The sequence below is a fragment of the Rhinolophus ferrumequinum genome, chromosome 10, assembly GCF_004115265.2.
Source record: "Rhinolophus ferrumequinum isolate MPI-CBG mRhiFer1 chromosome 10, mRhiFer1_v1.p, whole genome shotgun sequence".
NCBI lineage: Eukaryota > Metazoa > Chordata > Mammalia > Chiroptera > Rhinolophidae > Rhinolophus > Rhinolophus ferrumequinum.
Genome location: NC_046293.1, coordinates 33,906,962 through 33,927,946, shown reverse-complemented (window position 1 = coordinate 33,927,946; position 20,985 = coordinate 33,906,962). Strand labels below are relative to the sequence as shown.

At 34.6% G+C, this 20,985-nt stretch overlaps 1 protein-coding gene across 7 annotated transcripts in view; it reads left to right on the top strand.

Annotated features, from left to right (window-relative positions):
• The first annotated feature begins 359 nt into the window (after window positions 1–359).
• The window catches only part of ABCC9 (ATP binding cassette subfamily C member 9), a 106,466-nt gene continuing 85,840 nt past the window's right edge, over window positions 360–20,985 (top strand). For 2 of the 7 annotated variants that reach the window (XM_033118188.1, XM_033118185.1), the window contains exons 1-7: window positions 821–1,106; window positions 1,448–1,562; window positions 4,067–4,127; window positions 4,540–4,701; window positions 8,063–8,204; window positions 12,884–13,005; window positions 20,504–20,670. In XM_033118188.1, coding sequence (XP_032974079.1) covers window positions 4,560–4,701; window positions 8,063–8,204; window positions 12,884–13,005; window positions 20,504–20,670 — 573 coding nt within the window. In that variant the 5' untranslated portion in view covers window positions 821–1,106; window positions 1,448–1,562; window positions 4,067–4,127; window positions 4,540–4,559. Of the gene's footprint in view, window positions 431–820; window positions 1,107–1,447; window positions 1,563–4,066; window positions 4,128–4,539; window positions 4,702–8,062; window positions 8,205–12,883; window positions 13,006–20,503; window positions 20,671–20,985 lie in introns of those variants that run through there. The other 5 variants (XM_033118183.1, XM_033118186.1, XM_033118187.1 and 2 more) reach the window with 5 other exon arrangements.

Sequence of the window (20,985 nt, the reverse complement as noted above, 5' to 3'; positions counted from 1 at the left end):
CCCCCAGAGCGTGCAGGGCGGGAATTGGCCTCTGCCTACAGTGGGAGAGGCCGGGAGGCCGCCGGGGTTTAGGGTTCAGGTCCCCGAACCAGTCCTGGTTCCGGCAGTCCTGGAGCGGTGCCCTTTGGGGGTCGCGCGTGTAGCCACAGATGCACAAGCCCGCCTGCCGGACCATCCTTTATCAGATTAGGACACTTGCTGAAAACAGTGATTCAAGCTGACTGAGCATTGGCCCTTGAGACAAATCGAGTGTTAATTAAAGTTGTCTGAGACAATTTACAGCTTGCGCCCTGGGGGGAGTTATTGTGGGGTGAGTGTATTTTAAACACGTTATCTTCTTGAGAATACATGATCTCTTTGGTCGGGAGCAAGAGTGGAGGGAACTGTTTGTGCAGCCGTAGGAGCCAAGGTCCCACTTTGAGGAGCTGGGGTAAGGGTCGGGCTGCGGTAGCGCGGCCACGCGTCCCCAGGAGTAACCAAGTTCTCAGGCCGCTGGGGCACTTACTTATTCGGCTTGAGTCTGCCTTGCTCCTGCGAGACATTCATAGGCACGGTTACAGCCCGGCAGCCGGTTCCTCTGCCTGGAATGAGTCCTTCATTTCCCGGGTCCGTTCAGGGGAAAGGTGGTGAAATCCCCAAATCTGCTTCCTTATGTGGTTAATACAAGGTCTCAAGCAGAGCCCGGGGGGAAAAAAATTACAAGTGCAAGTGAGTGCTTTGCGTGTTTTAACGTTTAAAATCCCGACTCCGGTGAATCATTGAATCATGTATAGCAAGTATCTGTGTCTAACGAAGTTTCGGGGACGCATATTACTGGTGTTTATAAAACCTTTGCACCGCGCTCCCCAAGTTTGCCGCTCCGGTGCGGAAAGCTGGGCCGAGCGGGGGTGGGGAGGGTCTCCAGTCCCAGACGCTGCGCTCGGGGCTTCTGCCCAGTTTCCTGCCTCGGAGTCGCCGCGTCCGCCCCAGCCCAGAGCACCAGAGCAGTTTGTGCAATTTAGAAACTCGATAGGAGGCAGCAGCTGATGATCTCCCACTACCCCTAAAAATAATCCACTCCGGCGCCCTGCGTCCTTCGGCTAGGGGAGGAAATCTCTGCCTTCGGAGTAAGTCTTTTACATCAATGTCATATAAAATTTTTAAGAATAACTGTAAGCTGTCTATTTGGATCTAACGTTTCGGCACCCAAAAGGCGCCCGCTCACTCTCGCAGCGTTTTGCCTTCACGGTGGCTATTTCTAGGATTAAGGGACCGGGCCCCAGCCGGAGATGAGAGGGCGTGGGGATCAGATTTCCAGCTTTCCTTACAAAATTCTGCCGGCTTCTACTTAAACCAACTGTAGATAGTGCAAGGAGTTATTACCTTTTTTTTTTTTTTTTTAGATGTTTCCTGTATGGTTCGTAAAGTAGCTTTCTATATGCTTAATTTTTGTTACTCTGCTTTTTAGGAGTTCTGCTTCTCGGTTTGAAACGTACACTTAACACATTGTAGGAAGCCGGTGTTTTGAAGGTAGCACAAGTGCACCAGTAGGAATTGGAAGCAGCTTCAAGCGATTGCCCAAGGTATTTATTTGTTGCTTGGTTTGTTCAGTTTGGATTTAAAAACAAAACAAAAAAAAATCCCATTGGAGTGTCGGTCTAAGGAATCTTATCTGCTGAGTAGTTCCAACATTTGGTATGCGATAGAACTTCATTGGGAGCATTCAGATTAGGCACTGGATTAGAAGTCAGTGGTCATTTTTGCTAGTGATTTTCCTACTTGGATCTGTCATTTATAGATAGATAGGTAGATAGACAGATAGACAGGTAAATAGATAACCAGACAGACATCTTTCAGTTCATATTTTATGAACCATCGGCTAAATAACTTAACAAAGTTATTATATTTGTTTTCATAAGTGATCTGATCCTGAAAATGCCCTAGATAATGATAAAGTCCTAAGTAAATTCTTTAAAATGTCATGTTTCTTTATCATAACATAATTTGGTTAATCTCTGAATAACTGAAAAATGAGTTACTGTGTACATAAGAATGAAAGCTTTAATGTTACTTTTAGTATGTTTTCTTTAGGTGTTTCCAGCATGTTAAGTTCTCAGGGATTGCTACTGCATTAGAACTGACACTTTCTGCTGGATGAACAGGACAGAAGTACTAGTTTTCACTTACTTTACCTTATATTCACCAACTAAATCCAAGTTTTATAACTCCTGAGTGGAGTTCTTCATACAATGCATTTCAAAGAATAAGAATACTGAGAGTAGTAACCTTGCCATGAAATCCTAAGTTTGGTCACCAAAGTGTATTTTCTTTCTGTTTTCTGCTCTACAGACCATCCCTATGATAAAAAATTTGCTTTTGATGTTTGTCTTTAAAGTTTATTCAGTCAAGTTCTCCAATACTATTGGCTGTCATTAAGCACTTGAACATCTTTCCTTGGGTTTATGCTGGTGGGGAGAAAAATGTCATGTCTTCCTATCTGGTCCCTCTTCCTTTTCTCTCCTCCTTGATACTGGGGCCTCTGTCAGTGCTTAGCTGAGCTAGCCAGATCCAGAAGGGGCGGGGGCTGAAGGATGTCACGTGACAGAGTTTAGCTAGCAACAGCACAGCTTAACCTGGGGTCTGGGAGGGAAACAGTGAATGACAATTGGAGATTTAAGAATTAGTTAAAAATGCTGATTGAATAAAAATGCCTTAGGTAAACACAATAATTTTCAGCATATCCACAGTAAATTTACTTCTTTCTTTTATCCATGTTGGGTTATACTATGGGCTGGCTGTTAGAATGTGCCACCTACACACTGGATGTTGGAGAAGAAGGCTAAGGGTCAAGAGGAAGGGGATGAAAGACCAGGGAAAGGAAAAAGCAAAAGGAGAGATGTGGTGAGAGATAGGGAACAAGTTGGGTACCAGGGGGAAATGTGAGGTTAGAAATTATGGTAGAAGGAAGAAATCTTTCTAAAGTTTTTGCTTTACCAATTTGAAGTGTGCACCTTAGTGTGATTAGGTCATTGTATATGCTTCTGTTTTAGATCATATCCTTTACATTATACCAAGAACTACTGGGATAAGTGTAGTCTAACTGATGCAGTGTAAGACCACAGGGACTGTTTCTGTCATGTGCACTATTGGATTCCTCGTGTCTAGTACATGATCAGCATCAAGAAGTATTTTTACAGTAAATTAATTAATGGCCTAGCATCCCAGACATCAGGTACATGGCTGAAAATGTTCTTTGACTTTTTCAGGTTGTTGTGCTTCTCTGATATTTTCTTTCCACAGTCACGCACGTTTATCCAAATGATACTTATTTGGTAGGCTTCAGGATCGATTCAATACTAGGCAGGCAATGCTTAGAGCTAATGAAGTGTATGTTTTGCAAGTTCAGATTATATTTTTAGCATCTGACTCAATGATAATGATTAAATATCAAGGTTTGTAAGTGTGGCCAATTGGAATATTATAATTTTACACAAAATGATAATATTTTGTCCAAAATTACAAAACCAGCTAAAATAAATAAACCATTTACACATGTCTTTCAATTTAGAGTGGGCTTAAAGTTTATTTTTATCATCTCTACTAAGTAAAGGAAGTAGCCTTACAAATTCTATTACTAGCTACTGTTTTTTAGTTTCTGTTTTTTCTATCTTTACCAGAAATACATCTAACATATAATTATGAACTGATAACTTCCTTTTTACTGTTATTACAAAAAATATCAAGTCCTTTTTAATTCTTTTATCCAGCTTAGAATCTTAATAGTTGGTAAGGATTTTCCAACTATATAACCTCATCTTGAGTTTTTATTAAAAAATGACTTTTTAAAGATGAAAAACAGTCTCAACCAGAGAACATCAATGATTTATTTTAAAAAAGAGTTACCAGAAATAATATCTGAGAGGAACGTTGTATAAGCTTGTATAGACTATAAACACATAGGCTTTCTAATTAATTGTTCTATTTCTGTAATGCTTTATAAAACTTTTGCTTGAAAATTTGTTTTTTCCAATAATAGTTCACCTACTTTGGCCAATCTTTACTGTGTAACATTCTGTTTTCTTTCTAGGAAAAAATATTGTTCGTGATCATTGCTAAATCAATTATCAATGAAAGGGAAGAGAGAAAAGGTACTACTTTAGTTATTCAAATCTTTGCCAACTTTTAATAATCTAACTGAGAGTGTAGGGTGACATAAATATGGAAAAGAAACAAAGTCCAGTGAGGTTAAAATGTTAAGCTCCTTCTTATTTTAATAGGCATAGATTTTTTTATTTTTATTTTTTTAAATAGAAGACTGTGTGATACAGTGGGACAGACAGTTTATAGTCAGACAGACGTGGATGTGGATGCTGGCCACTCTACTGGTAGACAAGTTCCTGAATCAATCTAAATCTCAGTATCCTCCTCTGTGAATTGTGAACAACACCACCAACATTGCATGGTTGTTCTGAGGAATTAAAGTAACACCTTTTTAAGGCTATAATTTGATGAAAGAGAATTTAGTTCTAAAAGGCTGTTCCACTTGTCTCTTCATTTTAGAATAAACCATATAAGAAGAAATGAGCCTTTCATTCTGTGGTAACAACATTTCTTCATATGATATCTGCAATGGTGTATTACAAAATCCCTGCTTTGTGGATGCCCTCAACCTGGTTCCTCATGTCTTCCTGTTGTTTATCACTTTTCCAATATTGTTTATTGGTAAGTAATCTACTGCCCTATATTATATTGCCTAATGTTTGTGAAGCAGTCTTCTTTTTATATTGGTTATATTAGTTCCGGTGTACAATATAGGAATTTGACATTTTTATACCTTACAATCTGATCACTCTACTAATTCTAGTAATCATCTGTTACCGTGCAAACTTTCACAATATTATTGACTGTATTCTCCTTCCCCTTTTCACACATTCCCCCACTCTTTCCTTTTTGGTAACCATGCCTTTGGTCTCTATTTCTATGAGTCTTAAAACAGGCTTCTTAATGGCTGAAATTTGGTATAATGTTGACTAATTTTTCCAACATGAAAATTAATGTATAACTCTGTGAGAAAAGAACAAGCAAGTATTTTGTGTTTTCCAATTATTTATATTTTTGGCATATGGTATTCTGTAGGTAAAAATAGAAGTCACGTGATGTCTTAGATATGGACTTCCAGTATCAGCAGCAATTTTTTAAAAGAGGGAAAAGAAAATTACATGAGACAGATCTAAAGCGTTTGTTGAGCACTTGCTTTGTGCTACGTAAAGAGAATGGAAAATGGGTAAAACACAGTACTTGCCTGGACTATTCACTGGAATAGTCTAGCGAAACAGATGTGCCAAAGTTAAGAGAAATGACTGCAGTAGTCCCCCCTTATCCATGGTTTCATTTACCCGGTCAACTGCAGTCAGAAAATACTAAATGGAAAATTCCAGAAATAAACAATCCGTAAGTTTTAAATCACATGTTGTTCTAAGTAGCTTGATGAAATCTCATGCTGTCCTGCTTTGTCCCACTGGGGACGTGAATCATGTCTTTGTCCAGTGTTTCCACAATGTATATGCTACGCACCCATAGTTACTTAGGAGCCACCTTGGTTATCAGATTGACTGTCGTGGTATCACAGTGCTTGTGTTAAAGTCACCTTTATTTTACTTAGTATTGGACTCAAAGTGCAAGAGTAGTGGTGCTGGCAATTCAGACACGCTAAAGAGAAGTCATAAAGTGCTTCCTGTAAGTGGAACAGTGAATACAGTATGATGAGATATTTTGAGAGAGAGAAAGAGAGAAAAACCACATTCACATAACTTTTATTATAGTGTATTGTTAAAAATTGTTCTATTTTATTGTTAGTTATTGTTGTTAAACTCTTACTTTACCTAATTTATGTATTAAACTTTATCGCAGGTATGTATGTATGTATAGGAAGAAAATATAGTATATTTAGGGTTTGGTAATATCTGCAGTTTCAGGCATCCACTGGGGGTCTTGGAACGTATCCCCCGAGGATAAGGGAAGTCTACTGTATATTACATTGTAAGCCTAACTACAGATATAGGAAGAAGTTATCCTGGGAACTGACCTGCTAGAACTGTGGGGAAGATTGCATAGAGAATGATATGTGGGGGACTTTAAAGATACAGAGAATGCACCTTAAAGTATGAGTGATGGGGTGTGTTTCAGGTAGAAAGAATACATGTGCAAAATATTTGGAAAAGAGTTAAAAACACATTTTTCCCTATTATTTTACAGTTTACATATATACATATATAAAGAAGACAGAGACTGTTATAATAAACATTTATTGAACCTACCCCACTGATCTTATGGAATCTAACAATAAGAATATGAGCGAATTCCTCTGTACCATTTCATGATCCTGTTACTCTTCCTACATTCTACATTCCTATCCCTTCACAGTAACCACTATTTTAAATTTGGTGTTTAACATGATTAATAGTACGATTTTGTTCAGAAAAATAAATGAAAAAGTTATGTGATTTTCTCAAGGAGGCTAGCATAATTTAATGATCTGCTTTAAAGGAAGGTTTAAAGTTAATTTGTATGCTTTTATTTATTCATTTAACAAATATTAATTGAGTGGCTGGCATTCTAACAGTGATCACATAATTTCTGTTACATGTCATATCATATCATGCAGAGGCCAACATACTCCTGGCACATAGTTATTCATGTTAAACAAATGTAGACATTAAATATATTGGGATTACAGTGGCCATTTATGGAAACACTGGTCATATATGTGGTATTATTTGTAGGACATTAAGAATGCCCTTTGACCTAAAGTGGAACATCCATTTTTTAAATTGCAATTCAACAATTAGTAATTCATTTCTGACATCCAATTAACTTCTTGAGAGCAATGACCATGACATTCTGTCCTGTTTGCATCTCTAGCATCAAACACAAAGGTTGGGAAAAGGGTATTTGAGTCAAGTAGAATTGCAGTGAACATTGTCAAAGGGAAATGGAGAAAACTTCAGACTATTCATCTCTAGCATTGGCTTCTTGAGTTAATGAGAGTTCATAAATAAATCTCAAAGAAGTATCAGGTATAAGGAAAATTATAATGTTGCAAAAAAGACGCAGGGCTTGCCTGTAAAAGGTTATAGCATAAATTCTAGCACAATATGTTAAATATAACTAATGTTCCAAGAATGAAATTCCTTTGGGGACAACTAAGACATGAGTAATTTTCTTTTCAAAGAATGGTTCAGGGATCCCTTTTGTCCACACAGAAATTCCTTGCTACAATATTTCAGACACAAACCTACCTTCATTCTTGAAGCATGTGGGACTTCTCTATATTAAAAAAATGAGAAAAAAAGGGTGACAAAATGAAACAAAGTGGAGTCCTTTCCTAGTACACCGTGTATGAGTTGGCACTACTCTGACTGTCTTTTGAGGCAAAACCATCAAAATTTTACTAAAAGATAATCTTGAATTTTTTGCTTCAGTGATGAGCTAAAGGTGAACCTATAATGTTGTTGAACCTGCTTAAAAGGTCATCAATGAACAAAATTTTAGATTTCTCTGAGAAATCCTATCACTACCACTGTTGAATAGTACTGGCCCCTTCATAAGTTATCATTTTTGTTATATGATATGCACGTGATTAAGAGTTGACTCAACTAATGAGTCCTTTATTTCATCACCAAATATGCCTTTTTTTGTTACCTCCCCCACAGATCCCATGTTTTGAAAGATTTTAGACACCAAATTGCTTTTATTAATATCATCATTAATGTTTTCTTTTTGAATGAATCAGACATGTGTCAGGTAGAGCTCTGATTAGCATGAAATAATCATGTTGTCACTCAGAGTTGGTGTTATTCCTGAATAATGCAATACATGTTAATGAGTTAACCTAGGCAGTCTTGTAAAAATAAGTTGAAATTGTTATTTTTTTAACAATAAGAATAGACTAGGATTTCTACTGCTATCTTAGAAAGCACTAAGGTTTCATGAACCACCCCCCCAAAGTATTTCAGTGTAAATTATTTCCATGATTATAATTGATCCCTTTGTTCATCTCTTTACTTTTTTCTCTTTTTTTCAGGGTGGGGAAGTCAAAGCTCAAAAGTACAAATTCATCACAACACATGGCTTCACTTTCCTGGACATAACCTGAGATGGATTCTTACATTTGCTCTCCTATTTGTGCATGTTTGTGAAATAGCAGAAGGCATAGTTTTAGATTCGTAAGTGACTCAACTTGGTTAATTTGATGACACTATACATACTAGTGATTGTATTGACATGAGTAAGCTAAGAGCACACCAAATCAGGCTTAACATTCCGGTCACAACTTATTAGGAACAATAGCTGCCACCCATTTTATATGACGATCGTGTGTGTTGCCCATATTTTTGTGTTGCTACATAATTTCGCTGGTAACAGAAGTTTGGATATCTGTGACTTGTGCTCATTGATGTATTGTCTATTTCTTTGACCCTTCATCTGTGTAGCCCTGGCAGAAAGTTTTGTCCTTTAAAACTTTGATATTTACCCTATCTTTAAAATAGGTATGAATAGCAAGATTGTCCATATGGACACATAGCTCCAATAACTGCATATGTATATATAAATATATAACCAGTTCTCAGATGTTTTATTTATTCTGTAAAGAAACAAAAATAGATGAGGCGGGCATTAAAGAAGCCTGAGAACCAGTAAGAATATAGCTACAAATTGAGGCAGAGCACAAAATTATTTTAAAATCAGGGTTTGTTATAAAACCCTGACTTTTGACAGAATTTTGTCATTTTTATAAAATAAGTTTGCATTAGGCAGATAGAATATAATGAATTCTTTTCATAAACTTAAAAATAATGTAGGCAAAATATTTTCATCACATAGTAACAGAAAATAAACTCAAGTAATAGGAAAATTTTGATTATGAAATTATGCTAAATGGTACACCAGTCTTTGAAGAGTTGATATGAAAAGGCCTGTAAAGTTTTTAAAAAGCAAACTCCAAAAATTCTTTTCCTCTTATCTAATAAGAGCTTCCCTTGATATCTGTTTATGTTTTGCTCTTGCAATTAACAAGAAATGAAACTTCTAAGCTTTTATCATGGAACCAACTATTTTGTAATGTTTTATGGGAGTTCTTTGCATATACGAGTATGTGCACATCTTAGTTTCTGATAAAAAGAAAAATCAGAGACTCTAAGGTATGCCATGCCTCAAAGCATTTAGAAGCTTAATTGGCTATTATCTGATTGATACTTATTTAAAACTCTTTGGCATGTTTGTGTTATATTGTATTAGCATAGCTAATTGTAGTCATCATTTTTCGTTCCCTTAGTATATAGGTGGACTCCTTATGTTTCTGTGTGTATGTACAAAGTGGAAGATTGATCAGTCCAATACTTCCTAAAAATTTGTCATCATGTAGGCAAGGATGACTCTGCCTTTTTAGCCTCATGGTTGATGTGTAGTTTCAGTCAGAGACTTAGAATAGAGGCTGAACTAATAGTGATGAGGGCATGTGCTAATGGCAGAATCTTGCTTTGTTGTGATTGTCATACAAGAGACCCATGCTAAAAACAAGCTGAAGTACACCCATGATCTTGCATTACCCCCTCCCATTCTTTAGCTATAGACCTCTTCCCATTACCTTTTTTATCTACGCCTCTCAAAAGTCATCTTCCAGTTACTTCTGAACCCAAAGATTTAGTCTGATTTCTCAGTGCCTTGTCCTATTCTGGAAACTGCTTCTACAAGAATCTCAATGAATATTAATGACAACTTAGTGGATAACTTTTCCTTCTTAGCACAGTTATAACATTTGATGCTGCTGATCATTCATTCCTTCTTTCCTTTTTTTCTAACAAAAAATTTATGAACTACTTTTTACTTAAAATACCACTAGTGCTCATTATAATTAGCAAAACAATGCAAAGACCTTCCTAAATGAGTAATTGATTTTCTTTTATTGTAATACAAATACTAAAGTGATTAATTTTTCTTTTAAAACATCCTTATCTGTTTTGCACAGGTATTTGTAATGTGTTCTCTTTTTTATTTCTACCCAAATAATTAGTGATTCTGGTTTAGATACTCTAGTAGGAATCATTTTCAGTTAGCTCTTTAGTCTAATTTGATAGGTATGTTATTAGGGCATGTAATTTGTCGAATGAATACCTTTTGGAATTTATTAACATTTTCATTACAATAAAATATTTGATTGTTTTACAAGAATTTAATGAGTGCGAGAAAATACTATATATTCTTTGTAGGAGAAAAAAATTATTGAGTTTTCTGATTGGATTACTAAAGTTCTGTGTATTGATTATTTTTATATTACTTAATCTATCAAATTCTAAAACTGTGTATTAAAGTCTTCACTGTTATTATGTTTTCATTTAGGTTTTTGTTTTTTATCATTTTCTCTTTTCTGAAATTATTCTTTTGTCCTTCGTGATGTATGCTTTTTTGATTTTCTTCCTAACTTTCTGACTAAAGATTTTCTGTTATCATGGGATCTATATGCTTCTACCAGAGCATTGAGATCTGTGAATCACACTCTAAAAATAATAGAATGTAAGGGCAAGACTAGGGTTGGAGCAACCACTCAAAACATATACACCTTTGTCAGTGCTGCACTAACAATCTGATAGCAATCCTAATAAAACTACTGGCATGGTTAAAAAACACCTTAAAACCCCAATTAAAAAAATGCCCAGTAAATATAAAACCTTATGGTAGCTGCTGCTATCTTTATTCATCTTTTATTATTGCTTCTCTTAATGATGTATTTTTCATTCTTTTTCTAACTTCTTGAATTGACTACTTAAGTTATTTATTATAGTTATTTCTTATTGAATATGCTTAAGAACTTTCTTGCTGGTGTGGCTGTAAAATGTGGTGACAATATTTTACAGGCTTTCATAGGTAGTATGCTCATTTTAAAATTTGCTAAATATTAAGTAAGTGATTTTTTAAATCTTTCTTCAGTTCAATAATTAAGGAGTAGCAGAATCATTTTCTAGTTTCTGTACTTATGAAATATTTATTTCCTACTTTTTCTCTGATGATTTTGAACTACTTTTGGGAGATAGTGGGTGGTTTTTAAGCCAGCTTTTATGCTATCATAGTACTTTCATATTTTCATTACCATGTCTATGTTAATTATTCCAAATTTATCACTGATAATGTTAAAATCACTACATACACTAGCCTATTAGACACCTTTCTTTGCATGTTTATTAGACACTTTCACAATCCACACATTCCTACCTAATCATATTAGCTTCCTCTCCCCAATCTGCTCATCCTCTTAAAATCTTATTTGTCCATACCACCATCCACCCAGGCACTGTGGGAATCATTCTCTACATCTCCATCACTCTCATTCCTTAACACTACTGAAGTCCTGTCCATTTTGACAATATTTTTCAAATATATCATTTCCTCCATGTTTCTGCCGCCAAAGTTTAACTCAGGCTTTCATCATCTCTCACCTGCCTATACCAGCACTTTGCTAACTGCTTTCTTTCCTTCTATGTATCTCCCCTCACCTCAAACCCACACACTACCTGTCAACTCCATCATCCACATTACTACCGATTGGTCTATCTAAAACCCAAATCTGACCGTGCCACTTACCAGTTAAAGCATTTCAATTTCCTGCAAGATTAGATTCCAGCTCCTTATCATGGCATACAAAGCCTCTCATGGTACATCCTATCTCAGATTTCTATTTAAGGAACATTAAACTACTTGGAATTTTGAACATGTTACACAGTTTCATGCTTCTAAACATTTGCACATTCTGTTCCCTCTTTTTAAAGTGCTCTTCCACCACTTTCCTGACTAGTGGATTCCTTTCTATATTTCAGTTCCCCTTGTCAACCATACATCTTCTGAAATGACTTTCCCAATGTTCCTCTTTTCCTCACTCTCAAACTAGTTACATTCTTCTCTATACCACTTGTGTTCTAATATATTTAAGTAATTTGAGAAAATATGAAAGTTTAAATGTGTGACATTTATTAATGCAAATGGAGTTGAGGGTTGTCTACCATGCAAATCTGTTCTGTCATATTTCTGATACACCTGAAGTTTTCTATTGCTCTGAGAATGAAGCCTGATCTCCTCGTAATCATACTGAATTGTTTGCACTACCCTTGAACATATCTAGACCCTCTGCCTGGATCAGCCCCCTTTCTTCTTCCTCTGGGTAGCAGCTTCTCTTTCACCTGAGATGTCTCAGTTTAGAAGTCCATTCCTTCACAAAGCTTTCTGTCTCCGACACTAGCCCTGTATTTGCCCACAATCCCTTCACCTGTGTTATAATTTACTATTTATTATTCCTACCCTCAGTAAACTCTAGATTTTGTGACCACAGAAACTGTATCTTGTCTTGTTCACTGTTGCATCCCAGAATCTAATACAGTGCCTAGACCAGCAAACATGTACGTGTTCAATGAATTAATGAAAAAGGAGAAATCACTGAAAAGTTTAGGAAAGCTGTAAAAAAACCCCCATATTTCTCACATACGTTAGAGTTCATATTCAGTTGATTGTTTTTACTTGCTGTAGGTGTTAAATTATTTCAGCAGATCTGCCCTTCAGTATAGTAGTAGTTATATGTTCGCTTTTGTTGTAAGAATTTTAAGGTCTTGTTTAGCTTTGTTTACCTAGCCCTCCATGTAGGAGAGATGCTTTCAGCAGGATTATGTCTCCCAACAGTCTTCCTTTATATGTTCTCTTAGCAACTACTACTGCACTCTGTATTTTAAACATACTACTGCATTTTGTATTTTAAATATCTTACTGCTAAGAGAGAGGTTTAATGAAAAAATTGGAAACAAAATGAAAGACTACCTGGAATCATCAGCTGTAGACACTGATACTGTACCGCTCTCCATAGACGGCGGGATTCACGACATCTCCACCTCTTCATGCCGGCCGTGATGGGATTTGTGGCCACTACAACGTCAATAGTATATTATCATAATATCGAAACATCAAATTTTCCTAAATTACTCTTAGGTAAGTATGACCAAGTGTTTTTCTTTTTCCCCCAAAGAGCTATTTGTTTTCCTTTTCCTCATAGTAAATGCTATCAGAGTGGGTTGGGATTGAGAAGCACCGGGAAACAATGATTAATTCTCTAGTAGTCCCCCAGTAAATATGGAGATGAAGATAACCTGAGTTGCTCCCGGTTGTGAAGAGGACATCTGTTCTCCACTGAATGCCCCTCAGGATGTGTTGGTGTGTGGCGGGAAGAAAGTGCAGGGAATGTGCTGGTCTTCTGGCTTACAGAAGCTGCACTCTAAGAATCAGAGCTCTTGTGAGGAGATTTCTCAGTGTACAGCCCCACGACGAAGTCACCTTGTCTAGTTCCATGTATTTCTGCCTTTGGCTTGGAGTCCCGAGGCATTTTCTGAAGGTTCATGTCTGTCATTTGTACTGTGGGAGTGTCGCACCTTTCCTAGAATTGCTCCTGAGGCATGGTGGTGGTGGGGTGACTCCATGCAGCGGTGTATCTTTCATGGAATCCTGAAAACCATGTTGTCCTGAGCAGCAGTGCCCCAAAGCACTGCCATTCACATATGCATCAGGCCTAGCGTCATCTTTTTAGCCTCTCTTGCCTCCTGTAGAAATTGGAGGCTATCTAAAATGTTCCTAATTTAATTTTTGCCTTAGGCTGAAATAATATAACTCATCCCAATTACTTATATTTAATACTCTGACCCATCCTAACATTCCTTGGTGTACACTTTCATATAGAGAGCTGAGAGGAAGGTATAGAACATGGATCGTGGATGGGGCTTCAGGGGCCTGTGAATCTCCTAAAATTGAAGACAGAGTTGTGTGTGTTTGTGTGAATGGATGCTTATAATTTTTTAATGTTCATAGATTTCATTTGATTGATACATGGTGAAAATGACATCGACAAACTGATACAGAAATGAAGAAAAGTAATAATTAAACCACACATACATGATTTGCTTATCCAGATGACTTTAAAATTTAAAATGGATAAGAGGAAATTAATGATTATTTAATTTTATGTTGTACTGCATTATTTGATTGGGCAAAGGTAATCTAATAAAACAAGTAGACAGGGTTAAATGTTAATTTAAAAGTCTTGTCAAAATCTGAGTTATCTTAATAGAAAGCTGTTCAGTACAAAATGCCAGGCAGATATTATCATAGAAATCTTTTTATGAAGGAGCCAAAAAAAGCGCAAAATTTCCAACAGGCAACAACTATGACAGTATACATAGCACTGGGAATTCGATGTACTAGACAAGTTTATGAAAAACTGATGATGCTATAAAAGTATAAGATGTAATTAGAAAGGAAAGGTGCATTTTAATGTTATTTTGAAGGAAATGTGATTAGAATCTGGCTGTAATTTTTATGTAGATCAAGGCAGAGGGCACAATTCAATCATATTTCTGGAAGGACTTCTAGAGATTAAAGACAGTCTAACTTTCTCCTTGTTTTAGGAGAAAAATATTTGGATCTAGCAAAATCACACTCATTTTAATATCACAAAACTAGTAATTTTGTCTAAACATTATATTAGGAACATCACTGAACATACAGACAGTTGAAAGAATTACGTGAATACTCATGTATCTGCCGACTAGGTTCTTCAATTTACATTTTATTCTATTTATTTTTATCAATATCTACATCTTTTCATCCCTCTGTTCATCCATCAATCCATCTTATTTTTGATGCATTTTAAAGTAAGTTGCAGACATTAATATGCATCACCCCCTGATTATTTCAGCATGCATATCATTAACTAGAGTTAAATTCTTGTTTATGGTTCTTTTTGTGAGATAAAATTTACATGATGAAGTACAGAAATCTTATTTTGCTAAACGTATACACCTGTAGAGATCATTGTCGTCATCCATGGAAGTTTTCTTGTGCCCGTTACCCGTTAGTTAATCCTTATTTTCACATCCACAGAGACAAAAATATGAGGATATGAGGGAAACATATTTTGAGGGAAGGTAAATATTTATCTGACTTTTTCCCCCACCATGGATTGAATTTGCCTGATCTAGAACTTCATATAAATTCAATCATAAAAAATAAAAGAGTATAAACTCTTTTGTGTAAAACTTCTTTCTCTTAGCATGATTTTTTGAGGCTCATTTATAATGTAATATCAATCAGTATTTTGTTCTTGCAATTCTTGAGTATTCCCTTTTATAAATATACCACAGTTTTCTTGTTGATATACACCTGAACTCTTTCCAGGCTTTAGCAGCTTTATTATGCAAAAAAGCTGCTATAAACATTTATGTGCAAGTCTTTTTGTGGATATATGTTTTTATTTCTCTTGGGTAAATTCCTGGGAGTGGAATTGCTTGGTCATGGGGTAGGTAGGTAAATGTTTATATTTGTAAGAAACAACAGGATCTTTTCCCAAAAGGGTTTTTTACAGTCACACTAATGATGTGTGGGAATTCTAGTTGTGCATGTGCTCACCATAATTTGATGATCTTGATTTTCTAATTTAGCCATGCTGGTGGTTATGTACCGTGTACTGATAACACATTGTGGTTTTAATTTGTGTTTTCTTGATGACTAGTGATGTTGAGCATTTTTTGATGAGTTTATTGGCTATGTGTTATCTTTGTGAAGTGGCTATCCATCTTTTGCCCACTTTTTATTGAGTTCCATTTTTATTATTGAGTTGTAGGAGTTCTTTTACAGTCATCAGATACATGTTGTGAGAATATTTGCCTCCCAGTCTGCGGTATGCGTACTCATTTACTTAGCAGCGTATTTTCATGAGCAGCAGATTTTAATTTTGATGTAGTATAATTCATAATTTTTTCATGTGTAGTTATTGATTTTTGTGTCTTAAGAAATGTTTGCCTTCCCTCAAAATATGTTTCCCTCATATCCTCATATTTTCTTTTAGAAGCTTTATAGTATAAGTTTTTATTTGTAGAACTATGATCCATTTTAAATTAATTGTGTATATGGTATAAGGTTGGTGTCAAATGGATATCCCTGTGTTTGAGCACCATTTATGGAAAAGACTTTCCATTTCTTATTGGATTACTTAAGGACCTCTGTAAAAAATTAAATCAAACGACTGTTTAGGTCTAATCTATTTCTTGGCTGAATATTTTTAATTCCTTTAAACTATTTGTGGATTTTTTTGTACCATTACCTTTCTGTCTTGACTACTACAGTGTTTCCCCGAAAATAAGACCTAGCCAGACAATCAGCTCTAATGTATCTTTTGGAGCAAAAATTAATATAAGACCTAGTTTTATTTTACTAAAATATAAGACTGGGTATAATATAATACAGTGTAATATAATACAATATAATATAATATAATACCAGGTTTTATATTAATTTTTGCTCCAAAAGACGCATTAGAGCTGATTGTCCGGCTAGGTCTTATTTTCAGGGATACAGGGTATAGCTTTGAAAGTCTTGAAGTCATGTATTATAATCATACAACTTTACTGCTTTGGATATGAGAGTTCTTTTGCATTGCCATATACAGTTTAGAATCGGGTTGTCAGTTTCTACCAAAAAACCAACCAACCAACCAAACAAACAAACAAACAAAAAAGAATCCTGGTGGGATTATGATAGTGATTACACTGAATGTATGGAACAATTTAGGGGAGAATTGATATCTTAAAAATATTGAGTTTCACAATCCATTCTTCATTTATTTAGGTTTTCTTTCATTTTCTTTAGCAATGTTTTATAGTTTCAATGTAGAAGTCTTCCATGTCTTATTAAATTCATTACCAGCTTTTTTGTTTTACCACTGCTATTATAAATATAATTGTATTTTAAATTTCATTTTCCAGTTTTTTTCTGCCATTGTATAAAATACAGCTGATTTTGTATAATGACCCTATATCTTGCCACATTGGAAATTTATTTATTATTTCTAATTATTGCTTTGTCAGTTTTTGGTATTTTCTATGTAAACAAACACATCCTCTGAAAATAGAGATAGTTATACTTTTTCTTTTCAGACTTCATGCTTTCTTTTACTTTTTCTTGATATATTGAACTACGGTAAGGTAAGGACTCCAGTCAAATGTAGTATAGACATGGTGGGAGTCTTGACTAGTTTCTGATTTTAGGGGAAAAATAGTCTTTCATAATTAATTATAAAGTTAATTATAAGCTCCTCATATAAGACCTTTATCAGGTGAGTAAGTTTTATTCTATTCAAAGCTTTTCAGAGTTTTTAAAATCATTAATAAATATTGAATTATTAAAGATTTGTTCTGCATTTTTTGGAACAGTTATATTTCTGTTAATACATTTGTTTCTGTTGCTGTACATTGATTGATTTTTCAAATGCTAAAGTAACCATGCATTCTGGACTAAGCCACACGTGATCATGATATATTATCTATGCTATACATTATAAGAGTTTATTTGTTATGGTTTTTTATATCTATGCTTTAAGGGCTATTGGTCTGTTTTTCTCTCTCAATAGTTTTATCAGGTTTTGGATATACAGATGAACTAGAAAATATTCTCTATTTCTCTATTTTCTGAAAGACTTGATATGAGATTAATTTTATTTCTTCCATTAATGTCTGATAAAATTCACCATTGAAGTCATCTGGGTCTATAGTTTTAACTAAGGGAGGATTTTAAATTATAAATTTATTTCTTTATTAGATGTAGATTATTCAGAGTGCCTATTTTTTCTTAGGTCAGTTTTAGTAAATTACAGTTTTCAAGAAATTTTCCATTTCATCTAAGTTTTTTATTTATTGTCATAAAGTTGTTCAAGATACTGCCTGATTACACTTTTTAAGTACACAGGATAAGTAAGGATAACTCTTTTTAAATTTCTAATATTGGTAATTTGTATTCTTATTTTCTTAATCAGGCTAGCTACAGACTTATCAATTTTCTTGATCTTTTCCAAAAATATCAACCTTATTGGGTTTGTTCATTTTCTCAATTATTTGTTTTCTATTTTATTGATTTCTACTCTTATCCTATTGTTTTTATTTATTTTATTCATTGTTCTTCTTTCTCTAGCTTTTAAACTTAGATCATTGATTTTGGACTTGTCTTTTTTTCTAAAATAAATATCTAAAGCCTTACATTTTCATTTAAGTATTGTTTTATGGAATCCTTAAATTTTTACTATTGTAATATTTTCATTATAATTTAGTTGAAACATTTTCTAATTTCCCTAGTGGTTTCTTCTTTAACATGTGGTTAATTAGAAATGTATTGTTTAATTTCCAAGTATTTGGAGAGTTCTAGATATCTCATAGTATGGAAAGACCCAGAGGTTACCTCTGTGATCTGTGTTCCTGGTGTTCACCTCCTATATAATCCTCACCCATTAAGTGGGAGTGGGACCTATGACTTACTGCTAGCCAATAAGGTATGGCAAAGATAAGGATACCAAATCTGTTGAGACTGCAGCCCTAGTCCACACCTGGATTGCACCCTGAATCCATGGAAACCTATGATCCGTGGAAACTATGAGATAATAAATGTGTATTAAAAAGTTGCTATACCTTTCACAATTTGCTAAACAGCAATAGAAAATCAATACACTTATTGTTGATTTTTTTTCTATTTCCATACTTATTAAAATTTATTTTATTTTTAATTTTTTAAATTAAAGTTTATTGGGGTGACAATTTTTAGTAAAGTTACATAGGTTTCAGATGTACAATTCTGCAATACATCATCTGTATATCATATTGTGTGTTCACCACCCAGTGTTCTTGATTTTTAATTTAATTTCACCATTGTCAGAGAACATGCTCTATATGTTTTGTTATTTTAAATTTATTACTCATTGTTTCCTGAGGATATAGTCAGTACCAGTACCGTGTGCATTTAACAAAAATGTATATTCTGAAGATTTTGGGGTATATTTTTATAATATTAAATACCAACTTTATAAGTATCAATAGTTCAAGGTGGTTGATAGTGTTCAGATCTTCTAAGTCTTCGTTAGGCATATCTGTATTTTTATTGTTGTGTCTTTCTGAAAAATTGACACATTTGTCATTATTTAAAGTTTTAAAAGTTTCTAATAATGGTCTTTGTCTTGAAGTGCATTTTATCTGATATCGGTATAGCCACCTCAGGTTTCTAATGTTTACTGTGTTCATTATGTATCTTTTTCCATCCACTTATTTTCAATCTGCTGTTCCTTTATTTTTAAGGTGAATCTCCTTGGGTAGCATGTTGTAATTTGGTCTACTTTTATTTTTTTAAAAAAATCCATTCTGACAATCTCTATATTTTAAGCTAAAAAAGATAAACATTATGAGTTTATATGCCAATTCAGTTCTTTTTCACTAAGGAAATTGTGATCATCCTTAAACTTTCTTGCTTTGCTAAGTGTGTCCAAAAGGTATTTTCACATGTGTGTTTTGGCTTTTTTCTTCCGTATCCCATATTCATTTGTACTGACCTTTATTTAAAGTTCGAAGTATGCTGAATTCTTGACAACAGATGTTGAGGAAAGTCTCTGCTTCCATCTCATATTTGCTACAATATTCTGGCTGTGGTTGTGAGATGGTGTAGATCCCTCTCTTTTTGACCTGACGGCTTGCCGCCTGGGTTTGCCCTATAGGATCGTTGTTCTCTGTGCTCTGTGGATGTGTGTGGTATTTTAAAGGAGATAGGCCATTCACTACTTGAATGCTGATCCATAAAGCAAAACCTTATCACATAACTACATGGATGCCATGATAATTCAAGGGTAACACTGTTAGACATATCCCTGGAAGTTCCAACATACTTAATAGATAGGTTACACAGATACCAACTTGTGAATTTTTCAAGGAATATAATCAGGGCTTTTTAAAAAACAAGACCAGAAAAGAAAGCCAGTTTTAAAGTCTACAGAATTACAGATAAGTTCCAAAGAGTATTGGCTATCCTTACTTACATGTCTCCTTATATTTGCACACCTATTACATAAAATGAGAGTGAGAAAGCACTAACATTTTAAAGTCATTACTGGAGGGAAAACTTCATAAATTATATAAATGTCTAGCTACTGTGCTGTACACTAATATAAAACTAGTATAAAATAATATCGAATGTCAACTATAATTGGAAAAAATAGTCACAGGGATATAAAGTACAGCGTAGGAAATATAGTTAATATCGTAATAACTATGTACTGTGTCAGAGGGGTAATAGACTTATTGGGTGATCTCTTTGTGAGGCATATAGAAGTCTAATCATGTAATATGTATATACATGTTGTTTTGTACACCTAAAACTAATATAATGTGTCAACAGTAATTTAAAAATAAATTTTTAAAAACTAAAACTATTAATAAATCAGTACCATACTTTCAATTCAAAGCTCCAAAAGTACACTCAAGTATATATGTTATTTTCAAATTATCTGAAAATAGAATATTTAAAATTCTCTTTGTTATTAAAAAACATATTTATATTGAAATTTCAGTGAAGTTTTAAAAAATATCAGGGAAAGATTGCATCTTTTTCTTTTCACTTTTTCTTTTTCCAGCCCTATTCCTATATTGGGTAATGGCCTTTATTACGAAAACCATAAAATTGGTCAAGTACTGGCAGTCTGGTTGGGGAGTATCAGACCTGCGTTTCTGCATTACAGGCATAATGGTCATCTTGAATGGACTCCTGATGGCTGTGGAGATCAACGTCATCAGGGTCAGAGTAGGTATCTGATGTATTTTGTTTAGTTACTAGAATTCAAGACCCCAATATTAAAGATGGCAGTCAGCTAGAAATCAGTAGTATAAGAGGATGAACAAATGTATGTCATCTATGTGTATAACTATAAAGTTGAATTAATCACTAAGTTTCAGATCATTAATGTTCCAGAAATCTCAATATGACCCTGGAATCTATTTATTCATTCACAAATATTGATTGAGTGCCTGTTATGTGCCAAACATTATGCTTAGTTCATATTGTAGGTAAAGTTTTATTCATCAGGACGTTCCATTATTCGTGATTGATCCAAAGCAA